The sequence below is a fragment of the Neolamprologus brichardi genome, chromosome 22 (assembly GCF_056152115.1).
Source record: "Neolamprologus brichardi isolate AB-2024 chromosome 22, ASM5615211v1, whole genome shotgun sequence".
NCBI classification, from domain to species: domain Eukaryota; kingdom Metazoa; phylum Chordata; class Actinopteri; order Cichliformes; family Cichlidae; genus Neolamprologus; species Neolamprologus brichardi.
Genome location: NC_142124.1, coordinates 11465348 through 11491884, shown reverse-complemented (window position 1 = coordinate 11491884; position 26537 = coordinate 11465348). Strand labels below are relative to the sequence as shown.

The 26537-nt window shown below is 39.7% G+C and overlaps 1 protein-coding gene across 2 annotated transcripts in view; it reads right to left on the bottom strand.

The window, feature by feature from the left end:
* samd12 (sterile alpha motif domain containing 12) overlaps positions 1–26537 on the bottom strand; it is a 126425-nt gene that overhangs the window by 59579 nt on the left and 40309 nt on the right. For both annotated transcript variants that reach the window (XM_006794469.2, XM_035909355.2), the window contains exon 4: positions 13692–13832. In XM_006794469.2, coding sequence (XP_006794532.2) covers positions 13692–13832 — 141 coding nt within the window. The remainder of the gene's footprint in view (positions 1–13691; positions 13833–26537) is intronic.

Genomic DNA, 26537 nt, shown 5'->3' with positions numbered 1-26537 from the left:
ACTTTGCCTCAAACATGGACAGATCTTTTGATTCTTATCAAGGATTTATACCTTAGATGAAGACATTTACGTTAACATGAATAGATGGGAGTTGTTCGGCTGTTTTTGTGTCGATCCAACACGAACATTTAATAAACCCTCAAATAAAATGTGACACTTAAAAGGAAAAGCAATCTCTGTTAACACAAAAACATATCTGCCCTCTCGGTTGGTAAATCTGGTGCTCTGATAAGTGCTTGAAGCTGGACTAGAAACAACTCTGATTACAAATAGTCCTGCAAAGTCAAATCATTTATTCAGTAGATCTTTCTCAGAAGAACAAAGTTGGCTACAAAGTCTCACCAGAAGGACACAATGCAAGAAATGCAACAGAAATGCATCAAACATGGTAGAGCCAGTGTTATGCAATGGGATTGTTTCCCTGCTAGTGTTTATTGATGAGACTACAATTCATCCCACTGCTTTTATGAGATATGAGTTACTTTTGAGCTGCTGAAAATGGGGAACAACAGTTCATCTCTCAGAAGTGGCTGGAATTTCACAAATCCTCCAACAATGTTGCAATAAGTTTTACACAAAACATCCAAGAAATTGCACCTCAAAGTTTTCATGACTACAACATCTGAAAAATCCCTTTCAAAAAAGCATCCATGGAAACAGTTGGTAAACCACAAGAAGATGAATGGCATCAAGTCACCACAACTTTTTGGCAAAATGGTGTACAAACTGATACGTTGAATATTGAACTCTGTGGTAGACAGATAGCGTAAACTGGGGACAACTAAGCAGAAAGAACACAATCGAGGCCAGAGCAATTTATAATTATAATTCAGAGTAAATTCATTTATGCTCACTAGTTCTCAAGTAGTAATGTTTTGTTTTTATGAAACAGTGAAAGATGAATGTTACCAAATTATTTTTAACTTAAGCATATCTAGATTTAAGGTGATTTTCATTCATGTATTACAAAAACTCCCACAGTTACAATATAGTTTTTTTTTCTTGCTGCTGTTACAACCAAATTTCCCCTTGTGGGACAAAGGATTATTCTATTCTATTCTATTTTACATGTTTTTAGGCTCTGAACATAATTTGCTGTTAAGCACACAGCACTGACAAAGCAAGTAAAATTACTTTCTTAAAGGTGGCAGTATTACCACATATTTACTTCATTTATAATTTAATGTGAATTGTTATTTACAGTTTATGCCTTGATTAATTTAAGATTAAATTGTTATTACATAACCAAAAAGTGACGAAAACCACATGAAGGCCTTTATGTATTTATCTGCAGTTTATATAACCTTTTGTTAACTGTCAGAAATTATAAATCTGGTCGTGAAACCATATTTATACAGCATAGCTATACATTAAATGTGTGTGACAATAGTGACAGCCTTAAATATATCATGAAATTAATTTCAGTGAATATTTGCAGGAAAAATATAACCAGAAATATAAATATAAAACTTCAGAAATACTATTAAATGCATTCAGCATGACAGTTTTTCTGGGTGTCTTGTTCATACTATTCTGGTGTATCTGGCATCATTTATTTGGCTTCTGAGGGGGGCAGCTCATATAAATATGAGACAATCAGTGAAAATTTCTCCCCAAGTTACTAATTTGTGTATATTTTATACTAAGGAAAGATTTCCTTACCACATATTACCATTATCAGGGTAAACCTACAATAAAAATGTTCTATATACTTTTTTTCCTTTCTGTTTAGGGGAGCAGCTGTTTCACAAGCATCACAAAAGCACTGCCAGGTCTATCACGACAAAAATAGTGTGTGGGAACAATGAAGCCAACACTACTTTCTCTGGTTTTCATGCCAGCCCCACTGAGACTCACTGTGGGCAAACAAAAACACGTGAAGCCATTTCAAAATGTTTCTACTGGCCATGAATGTCAGTAGACATTGATAACTGGGTGGGTACTCCAAAATGTTATAACTGCTTGTTTTAAAACGAGGCTGAAAGTCATTTGTTAGAACTTTCTAATTAACAAAGGTGTTCATTTAATAATTTGAAATTCCCCTGCCACAATAATTGCTCAAGTTTCCCAGTGCACAGTTTGTCAGGCAAGTGCTACTACAATAAAAAACAAACAAACTGTAGAGTACACTCCAATAAAGGCTAGTCAAAGGTTAGAACCTGCAGGCAACAAATCATAAGAAGTCACATTTTTCTACTAACCATATGCAGATGAACAGTATGGGACAGCCGTACCTGGATGTTCGAGCACTGTCTTTAATTTTTATATGATGAATTTACTTAATATGTCTTTCTTGTCACGGTTCTGGATTTTGAGTTCTTAGGTTTTGGTTTGTTTTTGAATGATCGTTTTGTTACTTTTGTGCCTCGTTGATTATTATTTAGAATTCTATGTTTCTGTTTATTCGTGTTTAAGGATTTGTTCTTTGGTTGTGTCTCATGTTCAGTATAGTTCAAGTTCCATGTGTTATATTCTGTCTGTCTCTCAGTGTCAAGTCTGCGTCTTTGTGTAGTGTTTTCTTGTTTCCTGTGTGTTCAGTTTTACCTCCCTTGTCTCGTTAATCCCTCCCAGCTGTGTCCCCCACCTGTGTGTAATCTCCCTGTGTTTCTCTGAGTGTATTTAAGTCGTGTCTTCTGTTGTTGTAGTCGCTGGTCCGTCTGTGTATCCATCGTATTTCAGCCGTGTGTTCTCCCTGCTGTCCGTCATCACTTACCTCCGCGCATCCTTCTTCATGTTCGTGTCCTGGTTCGTGTTTTGTAGTTTAGTTGTTCCCAGTTCAGATAGTCTGCAGTCCAGTTTGCCGTTTTTCTATTTTGTACTTTACTTTCAATAAACCACCTTCACACCTTTACAAGTGCCTGCGTTTGGATCCTACTTCATTATCTCCACACGGCTCACTTCACTCGCCGTGACATTTCTATTTATGGTTTTCCAGTCATTTGAACTGGTTGGAAGGGATCTTACTGGAAAGCTAACAAAAACCAAAACTGGAAATCAGTATGTTTGCGTGTTCATCGACTATATCACAAAATGACCACAGGTGTATCTGCTGAAGTCCAAATCAGCCATAGAACTGACAAACTGCCTGATTAAATTTCAATTAAACCTCAATCAGGATTTTTTACTTCAGTATTTTTATTCATCTTTTTATGCCTAAAGATGAATACAAACACTTAAGAAAAAAAAATCCTCATTAAGGTTGTCATAATTCATGCATGAAAGGGTTAAAGTATTTTAAGTATCTTAATTTCACCAACATGTTTCATCTGACAGAAGTTAATATTAACGTTTGGGGGTGGTCCAGCTCGAGTCTTGACTTGATCCTGATACAGAATCTGTGAAGGCAGCTGAAGATTTGGGTGGTAATAAAAAGGTATCGAACTTAAAGGTCTTTGAGCTAAAACATGAATCCTGAAGGTGACCAGTAGTTATAGGAAGGGCTTAATCATTGTAATGCCATTTTTTCTATTGATTATTGATGACATAAATAATTTTTATTATATTTTGAAAGATGGCTATGTCATCTCCTGTCCAAACAAAGTTTTTGATTTAATGAATATAATTTTTGAATAGAACTTTATATTGTTTTTCAGGTTACAGTTCAAACAGAACCATCATCCTGGTATTGATAACTCTGTGTGTGACATTTGTATGACTGGTATATGTTTTAACTCTTACTGTAACGCATTTCTATTTGCACTATGCTTGAAATTTTATTTTTGTAAAGAGACTAAAACCAGTGCATTTTATATATAATTGCAGCTCAGCAAAACGGTGAAATGTTGAATATATATTAGGAAAAAAAAAAAAAAAATCAGTGTTTGCCCCGTCATCTGCAAACAAACGCTGTCATAGACTTCTTTAAAATTGTCGGTGACCACCCAGGAACATGGGTTGACTATATTGATGCCGTAATATTTGGGGTTCGAACAAACAAAAAAAAAGCAGATGACCACCAAGTACTCACTTTGGCAGGGAGGCTCGTTAACCATCCAAATTTCCCGAACAGTATATGGTTGTTATTTTTATCTTTCTGTCTGTGACAAACTACTCGACAATCAAACACGATGCATCTCAATAAGAATTCAAGCTTCCCGCAGAACTTCTTCAATGCGTGCTATAGCACCACCATAACAACACCAACACAAGGAATGTTTTGATGAATAGAAAAGTTGTCTCCTTGTACATTAAATACAATCAGAGACACTGATGTTAGTTTCTATATTCTTTTATCTCAAATATGTTTTGTTATATCCAAATTAGAGATTTCTGATTGAAGACAAAAATGCATGGAAAAGATGTCACAGAATATTGCAAAACCTAAACAGCTGTTGCACAGGAAAAGACAAGAATCAGAATAAAAAGGACGACAACTAATGTTGCCTTCAAAGTCAGTGACAAGGTTTAAAGAGCCAACATAAGCAGCCAGCAGAGGAAAGGAGGAAAGCAGGAAGCAAATTATTTAGGACCATATGTTATAACGGCTATCCAGGACAAAAACGCCAACCTTCAGGTTTGAACTGGGGTTATAATTTCAAAAGTAAACATCGACCATCTGAAGCTAAGTAAAGAACCCACACCAGGAGTGCCACAAACATCTGGGGACTATCATCTTCAGCCATGTCACCTCAACCTGAAGACCCATTACCAGCCACAGCCGGCCCACATTTAGTTCCTACACCACAACCACCATTACCTGATGCTGCTCACAATGTGCAAGCAACACCTGGCACATCAAAAGCTCAACAATAGCTGCCGCAGAAAAAAAAACATCAGAAGATCATGAAGTTCATCGTAATTTAAGATCTTAGGGTTCAAGCAGGCGTGTTCAGTGATTATTGGCAAGAAAGACAAGAACGATGAAAATGTGGATTAATCACAATCACAACAATATTATCATCACAATATTCCACAATATCGTAAATCCATATTTTACTAGCGTTGTGCACCTTTTCTGAGATACACACTCTCTATAAATTTTAATTAAGCTACAGCGTAAACCTTTGGTGTGACCACTTTTAGTACTCGGCACAGTCTGACCTCCTAAAAAGGCTTTCTTGTAATTAATTTAAGTATTACACATGATTACCTTTTACTGTTCATTTACTGGATACATTGCTTATCTAATGTGAAGGACGCACTGTACACTATGCTGAGAAATGCAAAATTTCATATGAATCAGAATTACTATATAGAAATACTATCTGTCTGCCAATTTATATAAAATCCATTGGCTAATTAGTTTGTGTTCAGGTTATAAGGTAGTTATTAACATGCCAGATTAGATCAAGCCAATGGAGTATGATGTCATTGTGGGAATAGTGAACGAACATCATCACTAGACCTTATTGGCAAATAACAAATTCATTTTAAATCATTTAACCAAGACAAATGCTTGGCATGTGGATACATGGATTTTTAAGGGAAACATTTCTTTATCATTTGTTCTTCTTCACTAAACTTTATTTGAGGTCATACAGCCACAACAAAACACGTCTCTGTAACTGGATCCATTACAAGATACAAAACAGGACATTCAGAGATGTCTAGAAACAACAAGGGAAGGACAACTGCCCAAATGTTATTCTGTTATCCCTTCTTATACGAATACTTATATGGTATTAATTGTATTATTTTGTTAATATGAAACAATGTGTATAATTCTAAAATTGGCACCACAAAAGTTTCATTTTTGTATAGTTTAAAAAAATAATTTATTGGTATGGGTATTCTTTATAGCTTTTAAAATACCTGTCCCTGTTTTTCTTTGTGTTTATTTCTACCCTCATGTCTGTGTCTGATGGTTCTTTCACAAAAGACAATACGGCAGAATCTACACTGTTGTTAAGGTGCAGCAGTAATGCATCACACCATTTGAACTTGCCTTTACCCATGTTACACCAGTGTGTTTTGCTTTTAGCTCCCTCTCCTTGCTTCTGAAGTGTAATATGTAAGATATTGACGTCTACATCACAGATGAGGGTTAGATGTGAGAACCACAAAATTGCTCAGTGACAAACTACTAACAACAACAGTGCTTTAGATGTTTAAAATGGAACTAAATTTGCTAATTCACACAGATATCAAGGAGAACTTTTGTAGATTTTAATGGATTGATTTTGGTACATCTGAGTTGACACTGGTACCAGACAAAGATTAAATGACCTAATCTATTAATTAGAGAGAGCGAGATAAACCTTTATTAGTTCCACACGTTTGGTCAATTACAATTAGTTTTCAGGGCATTTGTGTGAAGAAAGGCTTGCAACCTCTCCAGGTGGACTTGCGACACAACACTTGTCCTAATCCTCATAACCTTCATATATCCATCTATCCAACCATCCATCTGAAAAGATATGAGTATGAAAAATGCTGTTTTTTAGTTAATATACCATTTACATTTTGGGTAGAAAATATATATATATATTTTAAAAGGGACAGTATATTTTCTATTGTCAAAAGAAGCCATTAACAAACACAGGCTGCAAACTGCCACCACTCTCCTTCTTAATACACGTATGTAACACATCACCATTCGATTTTCATACAATCCTAATATTTCCTTTTTAACTACTGTTGAAATTAACTGTAGCAATAAATATATCTTTGGCTGTGTATGTGGTATTTTTTTTGTTTTTTCTACAGATGACCACTGTGGATGTCACTACTGTGGATAGAAAGAGCATGACACTGATGACAGCTGTAAACTTAATCAGAAACACTTGTTGTCAAATGATTACAAGACATCCCCGGAAATTCTAGGCTGAATGAAAAGCTAAAAATAATAATAAATAAATAATGTATACTTTATTGATCCCCGAGGGGAAATTCCTCTCTGCATTTAACCCATTCAGTCAGTAAAGCAGTGAGCAGCCACCAATCCAGCGCCCAGGGAGCAGTGGGTAGGGATTGTACCTTGCTCAGGGGTACCTCAGGGTAGTCTTTCAGTGGATTTAAACCACGACCTTCCGATCATAGGACCACCACTCTACCTACTGAGCTATCCCTGCCCGCACTGAGCTATCCCTACCCACGGTAATATCCCTGCCCGCAAATGGCAGTAATAGAAAAGTCACACAATGTGTGATGTAGCCCCATAGTTCTTGTGGTGAAGAAAGATGGAGAAAACGGCAGCCATTGCATCCTGCATGCTTCCCAGTGACCAAAAAAAGAGGTGAGATGGTTCTTGGGCCAGTTTTTACTGCAAGACGTTCAGTTAATTTTACAAATGCATGATACAAACATATACGTTTCAGTGCATAATATATTCGGATTCTCTGATCACAACCTGATGTAGGTAAACTGTTATTAATAACCGTTTCAGTGGGTATAAAAGCGCTTAATATCTGGAAGGTAGGTACCCCAATCATGATGTTCTGTTAGTAATACTCCTTTATCTTTTGCCTGATGGGAGAAGACTGAAGGTGACTAGCTTTCCTGGTGGCATAGTATGAAGGTATGGAAGGCGGAATGCAACCAATGAACCTGGAGCCTCTATACACTACTTTGTTCAAGCTTTTGTTTGTTGTGACTGGCTGTTCTAGTCACTAGAACAGTCAGGACTCTCTGTTAAGGACTCTCTGTAACAGCTGTGTAAAATTGGGTCATACCTTCCCGACTGACCCTGTATTTTCTCAGCTACTGGAAGAATTCTCTGGTGGGCTTTACTCGCTGGTGTTTAATTCCCATGATAGACTGGTGTATAGTGGTGCCTAGGAAGTGCTTGAAGAAGGAGACACTCTCAACAACCTGGCCAACATCATTACTAGAAATCCCACTGCTAGAAAATTCAGAGGAAGAACATCAGTCTTTAAGTTGAAAACTCAAATGAAGTTATGCAGCAGGACAGCAACCTAGCATAAGACTAAATCTACCTTTGAAAGGAGAAAAAAACGACTTTGGAGTGGCCTAGTCAACGAACACATCTGAAATGCACTGAAATTGGCTTGGGACATTAAAACAGGAAAGAAGGCATGGTGGAAATTCCACCATAGAGATGTTGGAGACTCACCTCAAGTTATCAGGCCACTTTGTAACAGTGGTTACTGCTAAAGCGTGGCACAACTCCGACCTTTGTCATCAATGCATTGGATAAACAGATGGTTCAATTTATAAAAAAAAAAATCTTACAAAACTTGCATTACAGGTTATTTTTGTTTTATGTTAAATCTGACACAGCACAAATGCACATAAAAACAGGACAGGTCAAAATGCTAATTCATGCTAGCTTGGCACCAAGAAGTGTGGACATCCTTGAAAAACAGAAAAGCGACTGGTAAAAGTAATGCTGAAATGATGCTTCATCGAGTTGTGACAATATGGTGTACTGAATCACCTTATGATATTCTTTTTTATTGGTTTTCGGTCATGGATTCACCTTAATGTCCTTCCTATTCCATATCTGACCCATTCATATGTTTAGACACTGTAGAAAAGCTGTCATTTGTTGATTTTATCTTTTATTCATTTCCTCCCTGCTGAAGCGGAAATATTAGCAGCTGTATTTGACAGGTGTTCTCAAACTGACAAAAAAAAAAGCCTTATTTATTTATTCATTCATTTTTGAGATGATATACTGAGGGTTTCCATACTGTTATACTAGTTTAGTAGTAGTTTTACTTCAGCTAAAGAAGGAAAAGTTCTTTTCTCACCTCTTTCAGCATGCTCACCCTTCAACCATCAGAAACAGCAACACAAATTATTCTTTTGTTTACTTTCTACACAAGTGCTGGAATAATCTTGCCAATGTAAAAGACACGATGTTGCACAACATTAATCAGATTCCTTCAGCTCCAGTGCTGCTCCACATTTCTCAGTCTGAACATACAGTGCACACCCCTGCTTTGCTTTTATGCTACCACTGGTATCGTGCACCACACCACTTTAGATCAGTGTTATTCTGAACCCTGCTCTTATTCCAAAGCATCTCTAAGGCTGCTATTAAAAGGCTGGATATACCACTGGATATCACTTTCCATTTGGAGGACTTCAGCCCATCTCTGGTGACTGTAGGGAATAAGTGGTCGTGAGCTTCCGCTGTCCTCGTGGCAAAGAGAGAAAGGGAGAGACAAAGAGAGGGGAGAAATCTAATTATTTCTCTCCCATGGCCCAGCAAGCCTTAAAGGTTAATCACTGTCCGTTGAGCTAATTCTGTCTGGGTACACTGCAGTAATTACAACACCTGTCTCTCGCTCTCGCTCTCCTGCTTCCTCTAATGCCTTATTCTGTCTGTTTGTCTATCTGTGTGTCTGTCTGTGTCTCTGTCTGTGTCAGTATTTAGACAAGGGCATAACTGTTCTAATTTAGCGTCTGCACACCACTACAGTGGACTTCAAATTAGGCAATTAAGATATGATTAAACCGTAGACGTGTCAAGTTCAAGACAACACTTCTTACAGCACAACAAAAAAAGCTCAGGCAACAGGACAAACAGCCTCAGGTGTTGACCCGGCTTCCAACCTCTTAATATCTCAGTCGAATGAAGTATATATTTGACAGACATAAAGTGATAGAGAGCGGCATGGTGGTTAACACAGTCGCCTCCTGAAGGTCCTGGGTCTGAAACCGCTCCCCAGCTGGGGCCTTTCTGTTTGCATTTTGTCACTTGGTTTCTTTCCAGGTACTCCAGGCCTCCTCCTGCAGTCCAAATATATACACGGGGTTAGGTTAAATGGTGAGTCTAAATTGACCGTAGGTGTGAATGTGAGCATGAATTGCCTGTCTCTATGTGTTAGTCCTGTGACAGACTGGAAAACTGTCTGGGCGGTATTCCGCCTCGCATCCTATGACAGCTAGGATAAGCTGCAGCCCAACCGTGACACTGAACTGAAGTGGATAGAGAGATGTGTTTATATAGGTACAGAGAGAGAGATGCATTCATATCTTGCATCACATCTCTAAGTGAGGAGGGTTTCCTTTTCTCACCCACTCTCTTTCTCACATTCCTCACTCATTCTTTCTTCTCACCGCCTTTTCTCTCTCATCCTACCTTCTCGTCACCTACTGTCTCACTCCCTCCCCACTACTCTCAACGCTTCTCTTCCTCCTCCTTTCTAACTCTTCATTATCTCAACAGCACTCAACCACCGTCTCTTTCTCACCTAATTTCTCTCTGTCACTGGCTCGGCTTCTAACTGTGTACAGCTGTATCTCACTTTAGCAACAGCTGAAGGAACTTCGCCCAGGGCCTAGAAATACTGCACCATCTCTTCTCCTTCCACTTTTTTCCCCTTTACTACCAAAAGTATGTCCAGAAGCAACAGCTTAAGAGTACCTCTCACTTCCCACCAAAGTTCAGTGATATAAAGTGCCTTGGATGCACCGCCTATGACTGCTGAATAGAAGTTGAAGCATGACCGGTGTTCTTGATATTACTGTGAATAAAAAGTGCTTATGCATACTTTAGAAAACTGCTAATTTATGCTTAGTAGACCTTAGAAGACCCTATTCTTATTAATTTCTTATCACACTGCCATACACAAAAAGACGTTTTCTACATCCCCTTTCATCCTCTACTTCTTCTTTCTGATTCCAGATTTCCTACAGTTATCAAATTAGTATTTTTGGTCGTTCTGTTTTTTCTCCCTGAGGCCCAGATAGGCTTCTCTAACAGGCTGCTCCCTGCTGAAGCCAGTGGCCTGATGCTGCTGAGGCTGGTGGGCTGTCATTCCCCATATCATCAATACAAAACAGAGAGGAATGAGAGAGAGAGTGAAAAAAAAGAAGAAGACTGGGGAAGATGAGACACAAATCGTGACAAAGAAGCTAAGAGTAGCCCTTAGCAAAGTGTCATCACTCAGACAATCTCCTTCCTTTCCACTCTGTCTTTACGTTTTCTACGTGCTAAGGGACCAAAACAGAAGCGGGGGACAGTGCCAGCTTTATCACATTCCAAATGTTTTCCAAGAATTTTGCGAAGTGACAAAGATCCCTAGAATTTGTTTCTTGGCCCCTGAGGCGAAGCTCTGCTTGAGAGTCTGTGCAGATGGGTGCTGATGGAAGCAGTGGTGATGAGGAGTGCTGCTGGTAGCTGGTGGAGGGAAGCTAGAATTGCTGAGAAAGAGACGAGGGATGCTGAGAATTCACAGGGTGAGGAGGAGAGAGCGAGAGGGGAGAAGATGGAAAACAACAGCACCTGGCTGGCTGTTATGCCTTCGCCAAGGAAAGAGTGGAGGCGGATGTATGTTTCCAGTGATGTTTATTTGTTTCTCTGTGTGTTTGTTTGTCTGCAGGATTAAGTAAAAACTACTTAGTCGAATTTGATGAAACTTGTTAAAAAGGCGGGGTTAGAGCAACAGACAAACCCAATCATTTTGGATCATTTTAGAATGTATTGAAGAATGTATTGTGGAAAGTCAGTTGAATGGTCTGTCGAAAGCAAAAAATGAGACTGAAGGACAAAGTGCATTTACGTATCCTTGTGCATGAACATAAATGGAGGAAAATGGTGAGCTTTTTGTAAGGCTGTTTGCCACACTTCTCAGTTTCTTCCGTCTGTTTCATGTAATCCCCAGAGACTGTATATAAAAGAAAGCCATAACCACCATGAAGAGCCACTGGTCTGAGCTTTGATGCGCCAACATTAGCATTTTCGAAGCCAGATGGAGTGCTAAGTAATCAGCAATTAACTGCACAATGAGCTGTATTATTTGTCATATAACTGCATTCCAATTATGCATTTGCGGATGACATGTACCATTATCCACTTCAAGAGTGCATCAACAAGGACACAGATTAAACCAGAACGACATGTAAAGGACTGCAAGCCTCACTTGTCTCAATTAAAGTCAGAGTTCATGATTCAAGAATAAGATAGACAATGGGCAAAAATGGCATCCACATGAGAGATCCAAGGAGAAAACACTGACTAATAAGAACACAAAAGCTTGTCTCCCATTTGCCAAAAAAGCATCCTGATGATTCCCAAGACTTTTGGGAAAATATTCTGTGGACTGACGGGACAAAAGATGGACTTTTTGTGTGCTGTTGCATCTGGTGTAAAACTAATACAGCAGTTCATATAATGAACATTATAGCAACCGTCAAATACAGTGGTGCTAGTGTGATAGTCTGACACTGTTTTCTGCTTCTGGACCTGAATGACTAGCTATAATTGATGGAACCATGAAATCTGCTTTCTGCGAGAAAATCCTGAAGGAGAACATCCGGCCATCAGTTTGTGCCCTAAAGCTCAAGCACACTCATTATTATGCAGCGGAACAATGATCTGAAACAGGTCAGGAAGTCCACCTCTGAATGGCTCCAAAAAGAACAAAACACAAAAAACAAAATGAAACTTTTGGAGTAGCCAAAACAAAATCTAAACTTAAATCCCTCTGAGCTGCTTTGGCATGACCTAAATGTGGAGTCGTCATTTTTATACCCGCTGTATTGCTCCTATACTGCATATTTCTAAAGTGTGTTTGTTAACAGTCCATTTACTGCTACATGCATTGAGAGTAAGCTAACGCAGGTAAAGTAAGACAAAAACAGTTAAACCTTGGCTGTCAAAGTTATTAGAGAAAGCAATATGTTTAGTAGTTAAAACAGTCGAAGTTCAATGTTACTTCTTAAGAACATATTCTGAATTCAGACAGCTCTACAGTATGCAGATAAACTGTCCACTTACAATTAAAATCATTCCTTTTCCTTTAGTGTTAATAAACTCAACATATTGCTTGCAAAACTGAAGGTATTTTGTTCTTCTGTCAGCACACGAGCATTGATCCTATGCCTGTGCTTGCGTTGGAGTGTAGCAGCACCCACACATATTGCTGAGATGAATGTCTGGCATACAGGTAGACTCTTTATAGCTATTCTGAAATGTTTTGTCAAACAACCTTACAGTGTAACCATATAAGTTATCACAGCCTGACCTGTGTAGGCAGGTAAAGTCGTAAATCTTAAAAGGCAGCGACATCTGTGCGCATCTCTCTTTAGAGCCGTACATGCTGTAAGCGTAGTTAATATATTTTTAAAGATGCAAAGCATATATAACGTTCCAGAGAAGCTTGCGAAAATCGCACCGTCTTAAAGGGTTTTACACGCTGATGTTGCATCTGGCCTTAAAGAGATATATACACTTATCATGCTCCACCAGGTAAATGTGGAGCAGGATAGCTCTAAACTACGCCTTTAACATCAACAAGTCATCATGTTTACCACTCTGAGCTGCCTGTGATCACAGTACACCAAAAGATACCAAAAGAAACAATTTGTGCATGACTCTCTCAGTTGCATAATCATTTATGATTCACCACTTCCTGCAGGCTTTAAAACATGCAGTGATTGCCATGACTACAGATGGCATGTGCATAAATGCTGCACATTAAATGATTTGAATATTTATCAAAATGTGACATGCTGGGTTTATTGAGAAGAATTTTACATTGCTGACAGGCAGATAAAATATGTGCACTTAAAACCTAGATGCTGATGAAGATTGACAGCATTATGGTCCACAACATACATACATACACTGTGTGCAAAGGGTTCTGCTTAGAAGACCCAGCCACAGGGAGGCCAGTGAAATCCTAGTGCCAGAACCAAGCCTGGATAAAGGGGACGGGTTGGGTTGAAAGATTCATGGATGTAGTGAAGGAGGATATGCAGAGGGTTGATGTTTGAGAGGATGCTAGGGATGGAATGAAATACAGGCAGATGAAGAAGAACATGTTCTGCCTAAAAGTTACCTTGTGTGAGAAGTTGAAGAGTCCGGACTTCCTCCCGGACACGAAGCTGCAGGACCTGTTGCAGGATGTGCTGCCTCTGCGCTTCCTGCATGATGCCCATTCGTTCCAGCTTTCTGTCCGTCAATCTCATCAGAGCCCGCCCTGAACAAAACACGCAAAATGAACCTGAAGGTTAAAGATCAGATGCCAGGGTGAAATTTAACATGCACAGCTGGAGACACTCCAAAAAGGGCTACCGATAACGTATTCGTGCCCGTGGAAGAGCAGAGTGTCAACGGCATTCAAGTGCAAATTCCTAAAGCTGTTCATGGACGAAATTTTCCTTTATAAAAGCATAAAGAGAAACAGTTTTACGACTCGTTCTTTTTTATGTGACCGTCACTTAGCCTGAAATTTCCAATTAAGCCCAGTGCAACTCCCTGCAAAGCAGATTCGTCTCTGCATAAATATCAGTACTGTGTATCCCTTGAGCAAGGATCCCTCACAGCTCTTTCCTTAATTGCAAATCCTTGTATAAAAATTCATAATTTAATCATGCAATCAGTTTGTATGAAGGGGATTTAGGCTGCTGATAAAAAGCCATGCAGAATATGGTGTAATTATTAACGCTTGTTATGAGTGCCTTTGTAACATGTGGGATGGTAAGCAGATAGGATAATAATGCAGAGCAATTACTAGGCATTAAAGTTCGTCCCCAGCAGCTCCCTTTCCTCTTTCGCCCTGATGGCTGTCTGGACAAGAAAATCTGATTGGTTTGACTGCCAAGAGAGTAGCTCGGTCCTGAAAGCGTCCTGAAAGCCTCATGGATGCTGGATTCATATATTCGTCCCCATCTTCTTTTTGTTCTTGTTTCCTCTGTTCCACGGCTATTTGTGGTTTGATCAACAACAATCAAATGCAAAGGCTCAATAATAAAGATTTAATATAAAAATGTTTGCTTTTATTCAAATCCAGCCTGCCAGCAAAAAAAAGGCAGACTTTACAATTTCATGTCTCTTGACTTTCTTGGACTATCTGTTGTAGATTGTTTGGGCATGCCGAGCCCCATGCTACCTCTTTGCTACCACAGCACAAAAGGGAGTTTGCTTGGAAAGCTAAGTACTCTTAAGTGTTATCGGTAAAATGTTGACTGTGTTAGGCCAATTTTCTTCTGCCTTAACAAAAGAAGCTCTTGACTCTGCCCTACGGCCAGATGGGGGTAAAATGCCTAACATAGTTAAGGCACCTCAACTTAGAGTCACATTGAAAGACTGTAGACATTACAAAAACACTGGGGAACTAAGTAGAGTCATAAAGACTCAGAAGTAAGAGGAGCATATTAAATGGGAAGATGGAAAGACGAAGATTACTGATGCGAAAAAAGAGAGTGGAATCGGAGGCTGAGAGTGGAAAGTCGGGAAAGAAAAGTGAGACGTACAAACTGACAGAATGAAGAAAAAAAAAAAAGGATGCGCACATAAAGCATGCTGTTATGAGTCTATAAATATTAACCAGCCATCACTTGGCACCTGATCTTGTAACTCAAGATAGATTGGCATGGCAACAGAGGTTTGCTTTTTCTGTGCTTCTGTAAAGTCTACCTTAAACAACAGCAGAAACAACAAAGAAAACACTTTACATGCACTGGATAATAATGCATGCTTAGAATCTTGATATGTTATTATTATCATCTTGATATTAGGAATTTGGAAAATTAAAATAAAACTATAGAGCACTTGTGTCAAACTCCAGTCAACTTTTAAATGTGTCCCTGCTGCAACACACATGAATAAGATTAGTAGGCCATTAGCAAGACTCTATAGACTGCATGCTGAGGTGGCAACCCCTAAGCCTACTGAAGTAAATGTAAATAAATGGAAGTAAATGCAAGTGTTTGGAAAAATGTACTTTTATTGGACCATGTTGATTCGCTTCGCTTCATTGCAACATGAATCAAATTGCTGAATGCCACCTCAGCTTTAAAGTTTCAGGACACCGGCTCTTGAGGACTGGAGTTTGACACCCCTGCTATAGAGAAACCCCCCTTTGCTTTAGTATTTATTACTTTACTAAAATTTGTTATCACAACCTCCCTATTGAAGCTTTGATGGGCATCTTTATTGAGACTCAGGATATCTACAAGACTGCTTTAAAAACTCACTTGTGTTACTTACTGTAATACCGACACTAATAGTTTCCTAAAGCAATACTGGCAATACTTAAAAAGACTGAAACTAGCAGTGAAACTAATAAAAACTAAACTACAATGAAACATTTTTCAAACAATAAAAACTGGAAACACTCTGGAAAAAAAATTAATTAAAAACAAAAAGTCAAAACAAACAAACAAACAACAAAAATAAAAACGAATAAAGAAAAATAGTATAATAACTACGTTCTCCGCAACTCTAGTACCCACCCGTCATTATTTATTTGCCCACACACTGTGTGATCACCACAGACAGAAGATTAGGATACTTAAAAGAATCAAGGTAAGCTAAACCTCATATATCTTATTTCAGGTCAATAAGTTTAAGGAAGAACTTTCATTCAACCATATGTTCTTACTTTGTAACATTCCCTTGCTTTCACCTGTTTGTGTGCCAGCTGAGGCTCTTAGTGTACAATCTGAAGGGCAGGCTTACAGTCTTTTCCTCTGTTGCCATTATTGTGTGCTGAAACTGCTCTCATTGGACCCTGACATTACTTTGTTTGTAGATGGCTTGTGACTCATATGGCATAGTAAGTGGACCTTGGCATGATGTTTTTAAATGTCTTTTTCCTCTTCTTTCTCTACAATCACCATCGCGGATGAATGATTCACCCGCTGAAGCCAGTCCAACATATAAGCTGAACAGTTACGTGATAATTGGTTTTGATCTCTTCCACCCAGACTTTCCCTGTTTGCTTATCCTAAGGACAGCTTCAACCCTTATTTATCTTTACTCCCAGATTTTTTAAAATTATTATTCGATTGTAATTTTAACAGATTTTTATCATGAGACATGACAACAACATGCACTGTATTGTATGCAGATATTTCCCCCCATTGTTCTTTGTAGAACTCAGAACTCCTAAATTGATTCTACTTTAAAACTTTTGAATATAGCGATTTGTAGTGTGTCACTTTGAAGCCGATAGCCTGTCACTTGCATATGCCTGTTGCTTTGGTTGCCTAGGTAACTCTCTAATGTACAGGGTGGGCCATTTATATGGATACACCGTAATAACATGGGAATGGTTGGTGATATTAAAGTCCTGTTTGTGGTACATTAGTACATGTGAGGGGGCAAACTCCTCAAGATGGGTGGTGACCATGGTGGCCATTTAGAAGTCGGCCATCTTGGATACAACTTTTGTTTTTTTCCCAATAGGAAGAGGGCCATGTGACACATCAAACTTATTGGTAATGTCACAGGAAAAACAATGGTGTGCTTGGTTTCAATGTAATTTTATTCTTTCATGAGTTATTTACAAGTTTCTCTGTGTTCACAGCCATTGACATGTCAAAGAGGTTAACACGTGAGGAGCGGATTGAAATTGTGTTGATATCTGGTGAACGCAGTAACCGGGTCATTGCAGCAGATTTCAATGCAAGACACCCTACGAGCACACCATTGTTTTTCTTGTGACATTACCAATAAGTTTGATGTGTCACATGGCCCTCATTCTATTGAAAAAACAAAAGTTGTATCCAAGATGGCCGACTTCTAAATGGCCACCATGGTCACCACCCATCTTGAGGAGTTTGCCCCCTCACATGTACTAATGTACCACAAACAGGACTTTAATATCACCAAACATTCCCATTTTATTACCACCCTGTATTTCAAGTCACATGTCAATCAGAGGCATGCTGTCCCATCATCTGCAGTCACTTCAGTCTCCCACCTTGAGTTTATCTCTGGACCCCCCATTTGGTTAATTCACCCGTAGTCGCCTGAAATTGCTCTGTGTCTTTAGCTTTCAACTTTGCTGTAAATCACTTCCAGTCTGAACATCTTGTTAAATGGAAAAGGTGCAGGATTGAACTCCCCTCCTTCTAGAAACTTAAAGTGTAAATTCAACCATAAGCTGCACAGTTGCAATTTGAGTAAAAGTCGAGCTTTTTATAATCTCACAAGTCTAGTGGAATATTGTGAATGCCTGCAACATGACAAGCTCTGCAATTATCATGAACAAGCTGCCAGTTCTCAGCGGTGAATGCCAACGCGCCGCTTCTTCCGGTCAGTGAGGCAGCATTAGCGGGGTGGAACAGCTTCTGTAAGGCATCCAGGCTTTCACTCTGCTTTCCTGCAGTTCTGAGCCATTTGCTTTGACAATCCCACCAAGACTCAGCTGGGAGTTTTTCATACCACAATTAATACACTGTGCACTGTAGCGTGGTCGTGAGGAGAGGAAGAGGAGGAGAAGGAGGAGGTGGACAGCAGAGGAAATTGGTCAAGAGGAAATAAATGAGGTAAGGGGAGGAGAAGATTTAAGAAAGGCTGAACGTAAGGAAGCGAAAGAAAAACAGTGAATCAGCAGTAAAAGGCCCCAGAAATGCAGAGGTGAGAAGAAAAATGAGAAAGGGCCTGGGCTGTGTGGACAGTGGTGCGAACGAAATATTATGTCGGCCTGGTGTTCTGCTGCTTGGCCAAGACAGTTATAGCACTATGATATAGCATGGCCTTAGTTCATTTAACAGGCCAACACATAAAGATCTTGGCAAAAAGACAACATGACAGAAAACCATTAAGTCATCATTTACTTAAAACATATAGTTTACACACTCACACTGTGACACTGTCATCCTTTCCCGACCTAAAAGCGGAACGTTTGGTCATGAATCTAGTTCTCAACATGTGCATAATGACTGTCCTGTTACTGTAGGCAAGAAAGAAAAATGCTGGCTGTGATCCAGTCGCCACAGCTCGTTCTCTTTCAGAATATTGATTAGACAAGAAATTTCATCCATCTCTGAAAACCAAAAGGGTTTACCCTCTTTCTTTTTTTCACTATCATTCTTTTCCATTCATTCCCCTTTCTCGCTCATTCCATTTAAATGCTACTTCAGAGTTTTTATTTATGAAATTTAGGCAAAGATGACAACCCTTCGACTTTCCAATTTTGGCCATTGAGGTGTTAAAGCTCTAGTCTATTTTCCTGTCCTCATTAATCAAGCAGCAAAAACTGATGAATTGTGGCAAGTCATTGTTGCAGACACGCCGTTGGTGTTTATCCAGTTAATTCATTTGTAGGCTGTGGCAATAAAGTGGACACATGAACCACCCATCTGGACAAAACCGGGGACATCACACACACCCCTGTTTCAACTATGAGTGTTGGACATTTACCGTATTTTTCGGACCATAAGCTGCACCGTGTTATAAGGCGCATTAAGTGAAACAAATCAAGTCAAACTTTACTCAACTCATTCTTCTTTCTTCCTCCACTTCCGTACCATTGATTCATTAATGTTGAATTCTATCACAGCTGCTCTATTCCCGTGTTGTTGCAGTATATTAATGACTAACCTCGTATTGTTGATGGATTATCTAAGTTGTTCTCCTGACTGAAATTTGGTCCGTTTACAGCATCCTGCCATGCGATCGCATTTATCCCTAACAGTGTTGCCAACTCCTCAGTAAGGAAAATTGCTATTGGCTGTCCTAAAAGTCGCTAAATGACGTCATTGCCTAATTTGCATAATTGGTCATGCTAATGTAATTGTAACCTACGAGAGAGAAATAACATCGTGGAATAGACATAAAGAAGAGACTTATTTATGACGTCAAAAAGTCGTCATAAATAAGTCTCCAATAACACCAGAAAAAGTCGCCAGATTTGTCGCTAGTCGCTTTATAGAAAAAAAGTCACTAAGGGGGTCTGAAAACTTGATAAATATAGCGGCAAAGTCGCTAAGTTGGCAACACTGATCCCTAACCATCGGGAACCCTCATGTTAACTTTTATTGAGTGGAAAAAAGTTAGCATTCATCCTCCAGCTTCACTGTTTGTTATGCTAACATAGCTGTGTCGCTGTAACGTAGCACATCATTATATACCAGCTAGTCCAACTTCAGTAACCCTACAAAAGTCACTGCTGTTTAGTTTTCTGTCGTCATTTATGTTGGAAGTGATAGCAGAGCTGTACGTTTTAATTTTTTCAGAAATCTCTCAGTCAGAACATGCTATATCATGTTTAGGTGGAAACTAGCGAGCTAACGCCTGCTAACTTCTAACTCCATTAAAGTTAATAAATTCTGTTTTCATGGATGCCTGGATGTTAAAATTAATTGTTACACCTGGTAAAGCAGCAACGCTGATCAGTTTATTAAAGATGAAAGAATTTAGACAGTTTTAAACTCTCAGTGATGCTGCAGTGTTTGTTTGACTTTGGGACCTGACTTTGTAGCTTACCAAAGTCGTACCAAAACATTTTTGACAGATTTTTCAGCGCCGTGTACCACATAAAATCAGTTAGAGGTCAATAATCACAACTAGAATTCATACATAAGGTGCACCGGATTATAAGGCACACTGTCCATTTTTGAGAAAATTAAAGGATTTTAATTGCGCCTTATAGTGAGGAAAATACAGTAATCTACTTTAAGTGTCCAATAAGAAAGTCATAGATCTGAAACAGAAATTCAGAAGCTGCTCCACAAATAGCAGTTAAGTCGCAGCAGGAGGGCGATTTAACTGAAAAAGGACAAAGGCCCTTGGCAACTTTGCTTTTATATAGGAATATAACAAAAAAAAAAACAACCAATTGATACCGGCAACGATTGCAAAGTGTTGGCAATCAGCTGTCTGCAATTAGAAATTTGCCTCATCTGTCTGGGAGTGAATGCAGTGAGTGTGAGACAGACTGCATTTATTTGGAGACAGGCTGTCTCCCATCGGGCAACCTGTGGGCAATGAGCTGGTTGCTGTAAATCACCGGGCAACTGGAGGTTGCCATATTATTTTTACTTTGGTGTAACTAAGCCATTAAACTAGTCGCCTGAGGCCTATAAGGAGAGACCCAACCCACCACCATCCAAAAAAATAAATACAAATATAAACAACCACCCAACTCATTCAGGTCAACCATGTAGTGAATTGAATGTTGAGAGCATTGAGATGATACCCTTGTCACTGAACTATTTTCCACAGAAACAGAGGCAGAGTTTGTTCTACTCTAGTGTTTTTACACGCAATTTGAAAATGCGTCTACCAGTTGTGTCTGTGGGATGTTAAAAGGAAAGGGTGTATATGTGCTGCTGCACATGTTCTACCTGCAACACAAATGTCTGAATTTCAAGTGTTGAACAGCAGGGAGATGAGGTGCTCTATTTTCATTATACTCTGTGTATTTTAACACACAAACCGAATATGGGTACACATGTTGTGCACACATACTTCCTAGAAACACACCGATGTACACACAAACACATTGTCCCTGGGAATTAGATTAATGAGTGGTGGGTGAGCAGCAGTGTTGGGCTGCAGATTAATCTGCAGCTATAGCGTGGCATAGTCAGTGATGAATGGGAGCTTAAAGTGCATCTGTACACACGCACGCACAAACACAAACACATACGCAGACAAAGCACTCACACCCAGACACTGATCCTGCAGGAGCCCACTTCATTTTGCAGGTGGAGCTAAAACGCCATACTAATTATGGCTGTGTGTGAGGCAGTCATGTGTAAGGACAGGAGTACAAAGGCAGCAAATTAACAGTCCTCTGCCTCCAATTTCCAAAATGGCACTTTTCAGCCCTGACAATTTTTGGCAGCTGTGCTCAAAGCTTTCGATACGGAGCAGGAATGTATTCTAAGACTTTTCCTCAGGTAAGTCTTCCATACCAGTCACTCATCTCAAATCTCCTTCTCAGCTGTGCCCATATGGGTGTCCTCTGGGGATGAATGTCACCGAGCTGCATCTGGAAAACTGCACTCCAAACCCGCACGACACTCTGTCGAGCGCAGAATAACAAGCCATGCAAGTGTTGAGCGCTGGATATCCAGTACACTTCTTGCTGCCATATGTGATAGGATCCCCCTCAAGAATAAAACCAAGATAACAGAATTGGATTCAACTAGCGTGCAGTGACAAAACTGTGGCAGCACTGGGCATATCCTTCACTAGTATTCACTGTGATGTGGCGCAGCTTGAAGTCCTTAAAGTCAATGGCAACTGATTGTCTCAGTCACGCAGCTGCCTGTAGCCCTGGAGCTAAAGGGCTACTAGAGCTACTGAGCACCTGTGATCCAATGCTAATGCTAATGCAGAGTGTAGGAGAAAAGCCCAGTTATAATCCTAGATAGAACAAGGTTCAGTCTAAGTAATGAAGACAGTCCCACCAGAGATGGAGAGACACACACAATTACATGCACCCAGACAGATAATAAGCCGCCTCAATCCTCCACTTGTCACATCAGTAGTAGCCTCATGCTGATTTCACCATTACTGATGTATTCTAAGTTTGCCGATCATTATACTGCAACTCTGTTGGGTAGCCACAGCTAACAACATGCAGACAGCTCACTTGGACTCTAACACTGTGGAATCCATCTAAATTACTGAGATGACTTGAAGTTTGCCGTGGCAATAACTAGCCATCTTTCGATGGTCATTATGGAAGGACAATCGCTTGTCATTTTAGATAACTACGGTTCTGCGAGATGAAGTAGATTGCTGGATACACTTGTTGTGAGCCAGAGAGGTTGTGATGACCCAGGTGAAACCTGCTTTGAATCTGTCATACCAACCTTGAATTCACCTACACTATCAAGTTGTCTATTGCTGTAGTAGGAAGAAGAACAATATTATTCTAGAATTATATTTGGGTAATATTTACTTTTTTGGTGGAATACTGTAGATTTTCTGGGCCTTTAATGTTTCTATATTGCATTTATTTCTATGTGGCGCATGGGCATGCTGCACTTAAAACGCACTGTGAATTCGTAGTTTCTAAATAGTAGGGATTAAAAATGTGGCAAGCAAAATATGTAAACACATATACAGTCCTATGTGCATGGCATTGAGGAAACCTTGTGAGACTAGTTTTACTGATGCAGGAAACATTTAGGAGAATCAGATGTCTTACACAAAAATATTTATTGCAGAGAGCTTGGTCCTGCTGAATAGATCACAGCAATTCAGGCTGACATGTAAAAAAGCCACCATCCACTTAAGTGGCCATTATGATAACAGCCCATATTTTACCCTACACAAAAACAAGCCATTCACAAGTATTGCACATTGCTCTCCATACACCACTTTGTGAATGAGATATTATATATGGGGCAGGTGTTACTTGGGAGGGAAAACTTGTAAACTATTCAAGGTTTTTCTAGTGAAGCCATAAAGATGGAGGACGGTAGAAAGATGTGATTGGTTAGTTGGTCTGCTGAACTACCTATGAGAGACCCCATCCTCATTGAAATCATAGCTAAGCGACAAACATCTTCACATATACACACAGACAATAAGCGTGAAATATATATATTGGGGCTGAAATACAGCCCAAATCAAGACAGAACCTAAACAGATAACTGTAGACACTTTTTACCTTGCTCCTGACGTCTTCTTTACTGATAACAACTTGAACCAGATATTTGGATTCATCACACCATCAGACACATTGCCACTGATTTTGGGTTCGGTTCTTTTTCTCTGGCATACCTCAGCCTCTTCTTCCTGAATGGCTTCAGATAGCCTGGAGGACTATTTCTTAAGACATTGAGGATAAGATGGTAAGATGGTTCTCTTAGCAATAAAGTTTAAAGGCACTGAGATCGTCCTTGTAACCGTCACCCACCACTGTTGTGTCATCAGCAAACTTCACAATGAAATTGTAGATACTAGTGGCCGTGCAGTTGTAGGTGTAGCGTGAGTACATGAGAGTTCAGTATACACCCCTGACGTAACACCACGCTGCCGTCTACAAAGGCTGCATGACGTCACATGAGACGCCACACCGGTCAACTTTGGTGATAAGACCCACCACTGCGGTTTCACGGGCAGCGCGGTTTACCAGGTAGGGCGGTTTACCGGGTAGCGCGGTTTACCAGGTAGCGCGGTTTACCGGGTAGCGCGGTTTCACGGGCAGCGCGGTTTCATGGGCAGCATGGTTTCACGGGTACCACAGTGTCATGGGTAGCGCGGTTTGTCACTCCCATCAAACTGTGCTGTCTATGAAGGGGTATGTTGTTCGTGTGAACTGACTATGTCAGATCCTCCGCCAGATGTACAGCTAGGAAACGGAAGCTGTTCACTCTTGATGGTGATGGTGATGTGCTCTTCTACACCTCCAGAAGTCCACTATCATCTCTTCTGGTTTTGTAACATTGAGGGTGAGTTGTAGTCTTAGCACTGGAGTTTAAAGGCACTGACATCCTCCTTGTAAACTGTCACCCACCATTGTTGTGTCATCCGCAAACTTCACAATGAAATTGTAGATGTTAGTGGCCGTGCAGTCGTAGGTGTAGAGTGAGGACAGGAGAGAGCTCAGTATACACCCCTATAAACCCAAATTAACATTATTCAAGAGAAGTAAATTGATATGAATTCTAATCACGTTGCCTACTCCTCATTATAACTCATAGGTAGGCTAAAGCAGTGGAAGCAATTTGGAACCAGGGTTCCTAATTTGTGTATATAATTAATGCATGTCATTCAAAAAAAAAAAATTGAAATTGAAGAAAAAATTGAAATAAAATAAGAACATTTTAAAAAAATGAAAAAAAGCATGCACATGCCTTCAGGCTTCTCTAAGGCACTGCCTGCTTTCAGGCTTTGCTTTCATTGCTGAATAACACTAGTAAAATACTTGGGAGACATAAGCAGAACAGTGTGACACGATTACTGTGCTTGAGACTGTAATCATATGAACACATAGTGGCAATGAGATAAGTTGCCTTTGAATAAATGTCCCATTTTCTCAAAATCGTTACAAAAGCCTCACTGGTACACGAGCTGCAATCACTTGGATATCTGCGCTTCTCTTTTGGGCCGAGACATTATTTTTTTCCCTCTTTTCATCAATAAACGGATATCTCTTTTCAGTTTATTATTATATCACTATTAATTTTTAATTCTCTATATGAAGAAAATTAAGAACGCCATTTTCTAAACACGCAATTGGCAGGACAGTAATTAATTACATGTAACACACTGACATGTAATCGCCTTGCTAATGGTTTCATTAACCAACCACTTCTGCCTGTGGATCAGATTGTCCCCCTAAGAGCTCATCAGCTCACTGCACAACTCAATCACTCAAACAACAACCACCGATGGATCTTTTATGTGGCTCGCCACTTGATTTGGAGCCATGTTAGTCCCTTTGACTCATTTGCTGTTTGCATTCTCATCTATTACCTGGAAGCAGTCTGTAGAAATCATGCATTCATGAAACAAATGCTCTTTAGGTTATGAGTTACATTTATATAGTGTGGTTTTTTTGTCCTGATGACGATTCAAAGTGCTTTTCACCGCAAGACACATTCACATTTTTTAAAAGTATGAAACTATAAATATAAACAGATGGTAACTTTAAAAAAAAAAAAAACACACCCTGTGAGTAACCCTGAGGCACACAAGCACCACCACAAATACCCTGGCATATGCTAGTGTGACAGCGACCGGTTGGAAATTTTTACCATCTCATCCAATCCCAACTTGAAAACTGTTGTATAAATGTGGTTCATCCTAAAAAAAACAAAAAACAAACCCACTGCACTCAAATCTGGACCCCCATCTTCGACAGTTTTCTAAAACCAGCCCCTGCAGCCAGCCTCCACAGCTGCTTCTAATTCAGTCACTGTACGCCCTTAGAGACGCTCTGAATTTCCACACTGTGATGTAATGGTCTCCTCTGACAGAAAATATAAGTTAATAGCGACTCGACCATTTTTCCTCCTTCATCCTCTTTGCTTCTGATTACCTATGTCATTGCACCTTTTATGCCGATTACATCTAAAGTATCGGAAACGGTGTGTTTAACTAATTTACCATGCCAAGCTATTCTCTCAACCAAAAGAGCTTTGTCTTTGTAATTACAACGGATTAGGGACTAATATCTAATTATGCCTTAATATGCTTTAATGCATTTTTAATGGCAGCTGGGTGTTAAAGTCAAATTCGCTGCCGTCTCTGTTGGGGGTGGGAGGTGAAGATTGAGGAAGGGAAAGGGTTTCTTGGCAGCAGAGGCTGGAGGGAGGATAGGAAACATCGATTTCTTTGGCAGAGGTTAGAGGAGCCTAGAAGGAAGCCAGCTGCTGCATACTGAAGTCGCTCAACGTTAAAATGTTGCACCAGTCCTGATCCGCAGTAAAATGCATTTCCCTCGCCGCTGTTTTATGTCAGGAGCGGGAGGACACAAATGCCTGTTTGAATTATGATCTGAAATAGAGACCGTTTATTGATTTGCTACTTTATGAAGGGACGACTACGTTGCCAAGACAAGTGAGATTGAGTACCGCTGGCAGCCAAAAAGAGGGCTGACTTTTCTGTCAGAAAATACAGTCAAGAATTGCTACGGTCTGGAGACGCCGATGCTAAAAAGCCAAAAATCTATTCATGCATACACACGTGCACGCACACACACACACAAACACACACACATGCACGCATGGTTCTGATTTTCAAGGGTCACAGCTCATGGCTGACAAGCACACTGAACAAATAGATATTCTCAGACGCACGCCTGCATGCTCTTATAAATGTATTCATACTCACTGTTTGTTTGTCTACGCATGATTGTTTTCCACAACAATATTCCATCATTTGTTTCCCCCTTGTTTATTCTAATAGAGTGTAGGAACAGAAAAATATCTGCATAATATTTCAAAGATTGATTGGGATGCAAATTGCCTCGTGAGCCCAATTGGTG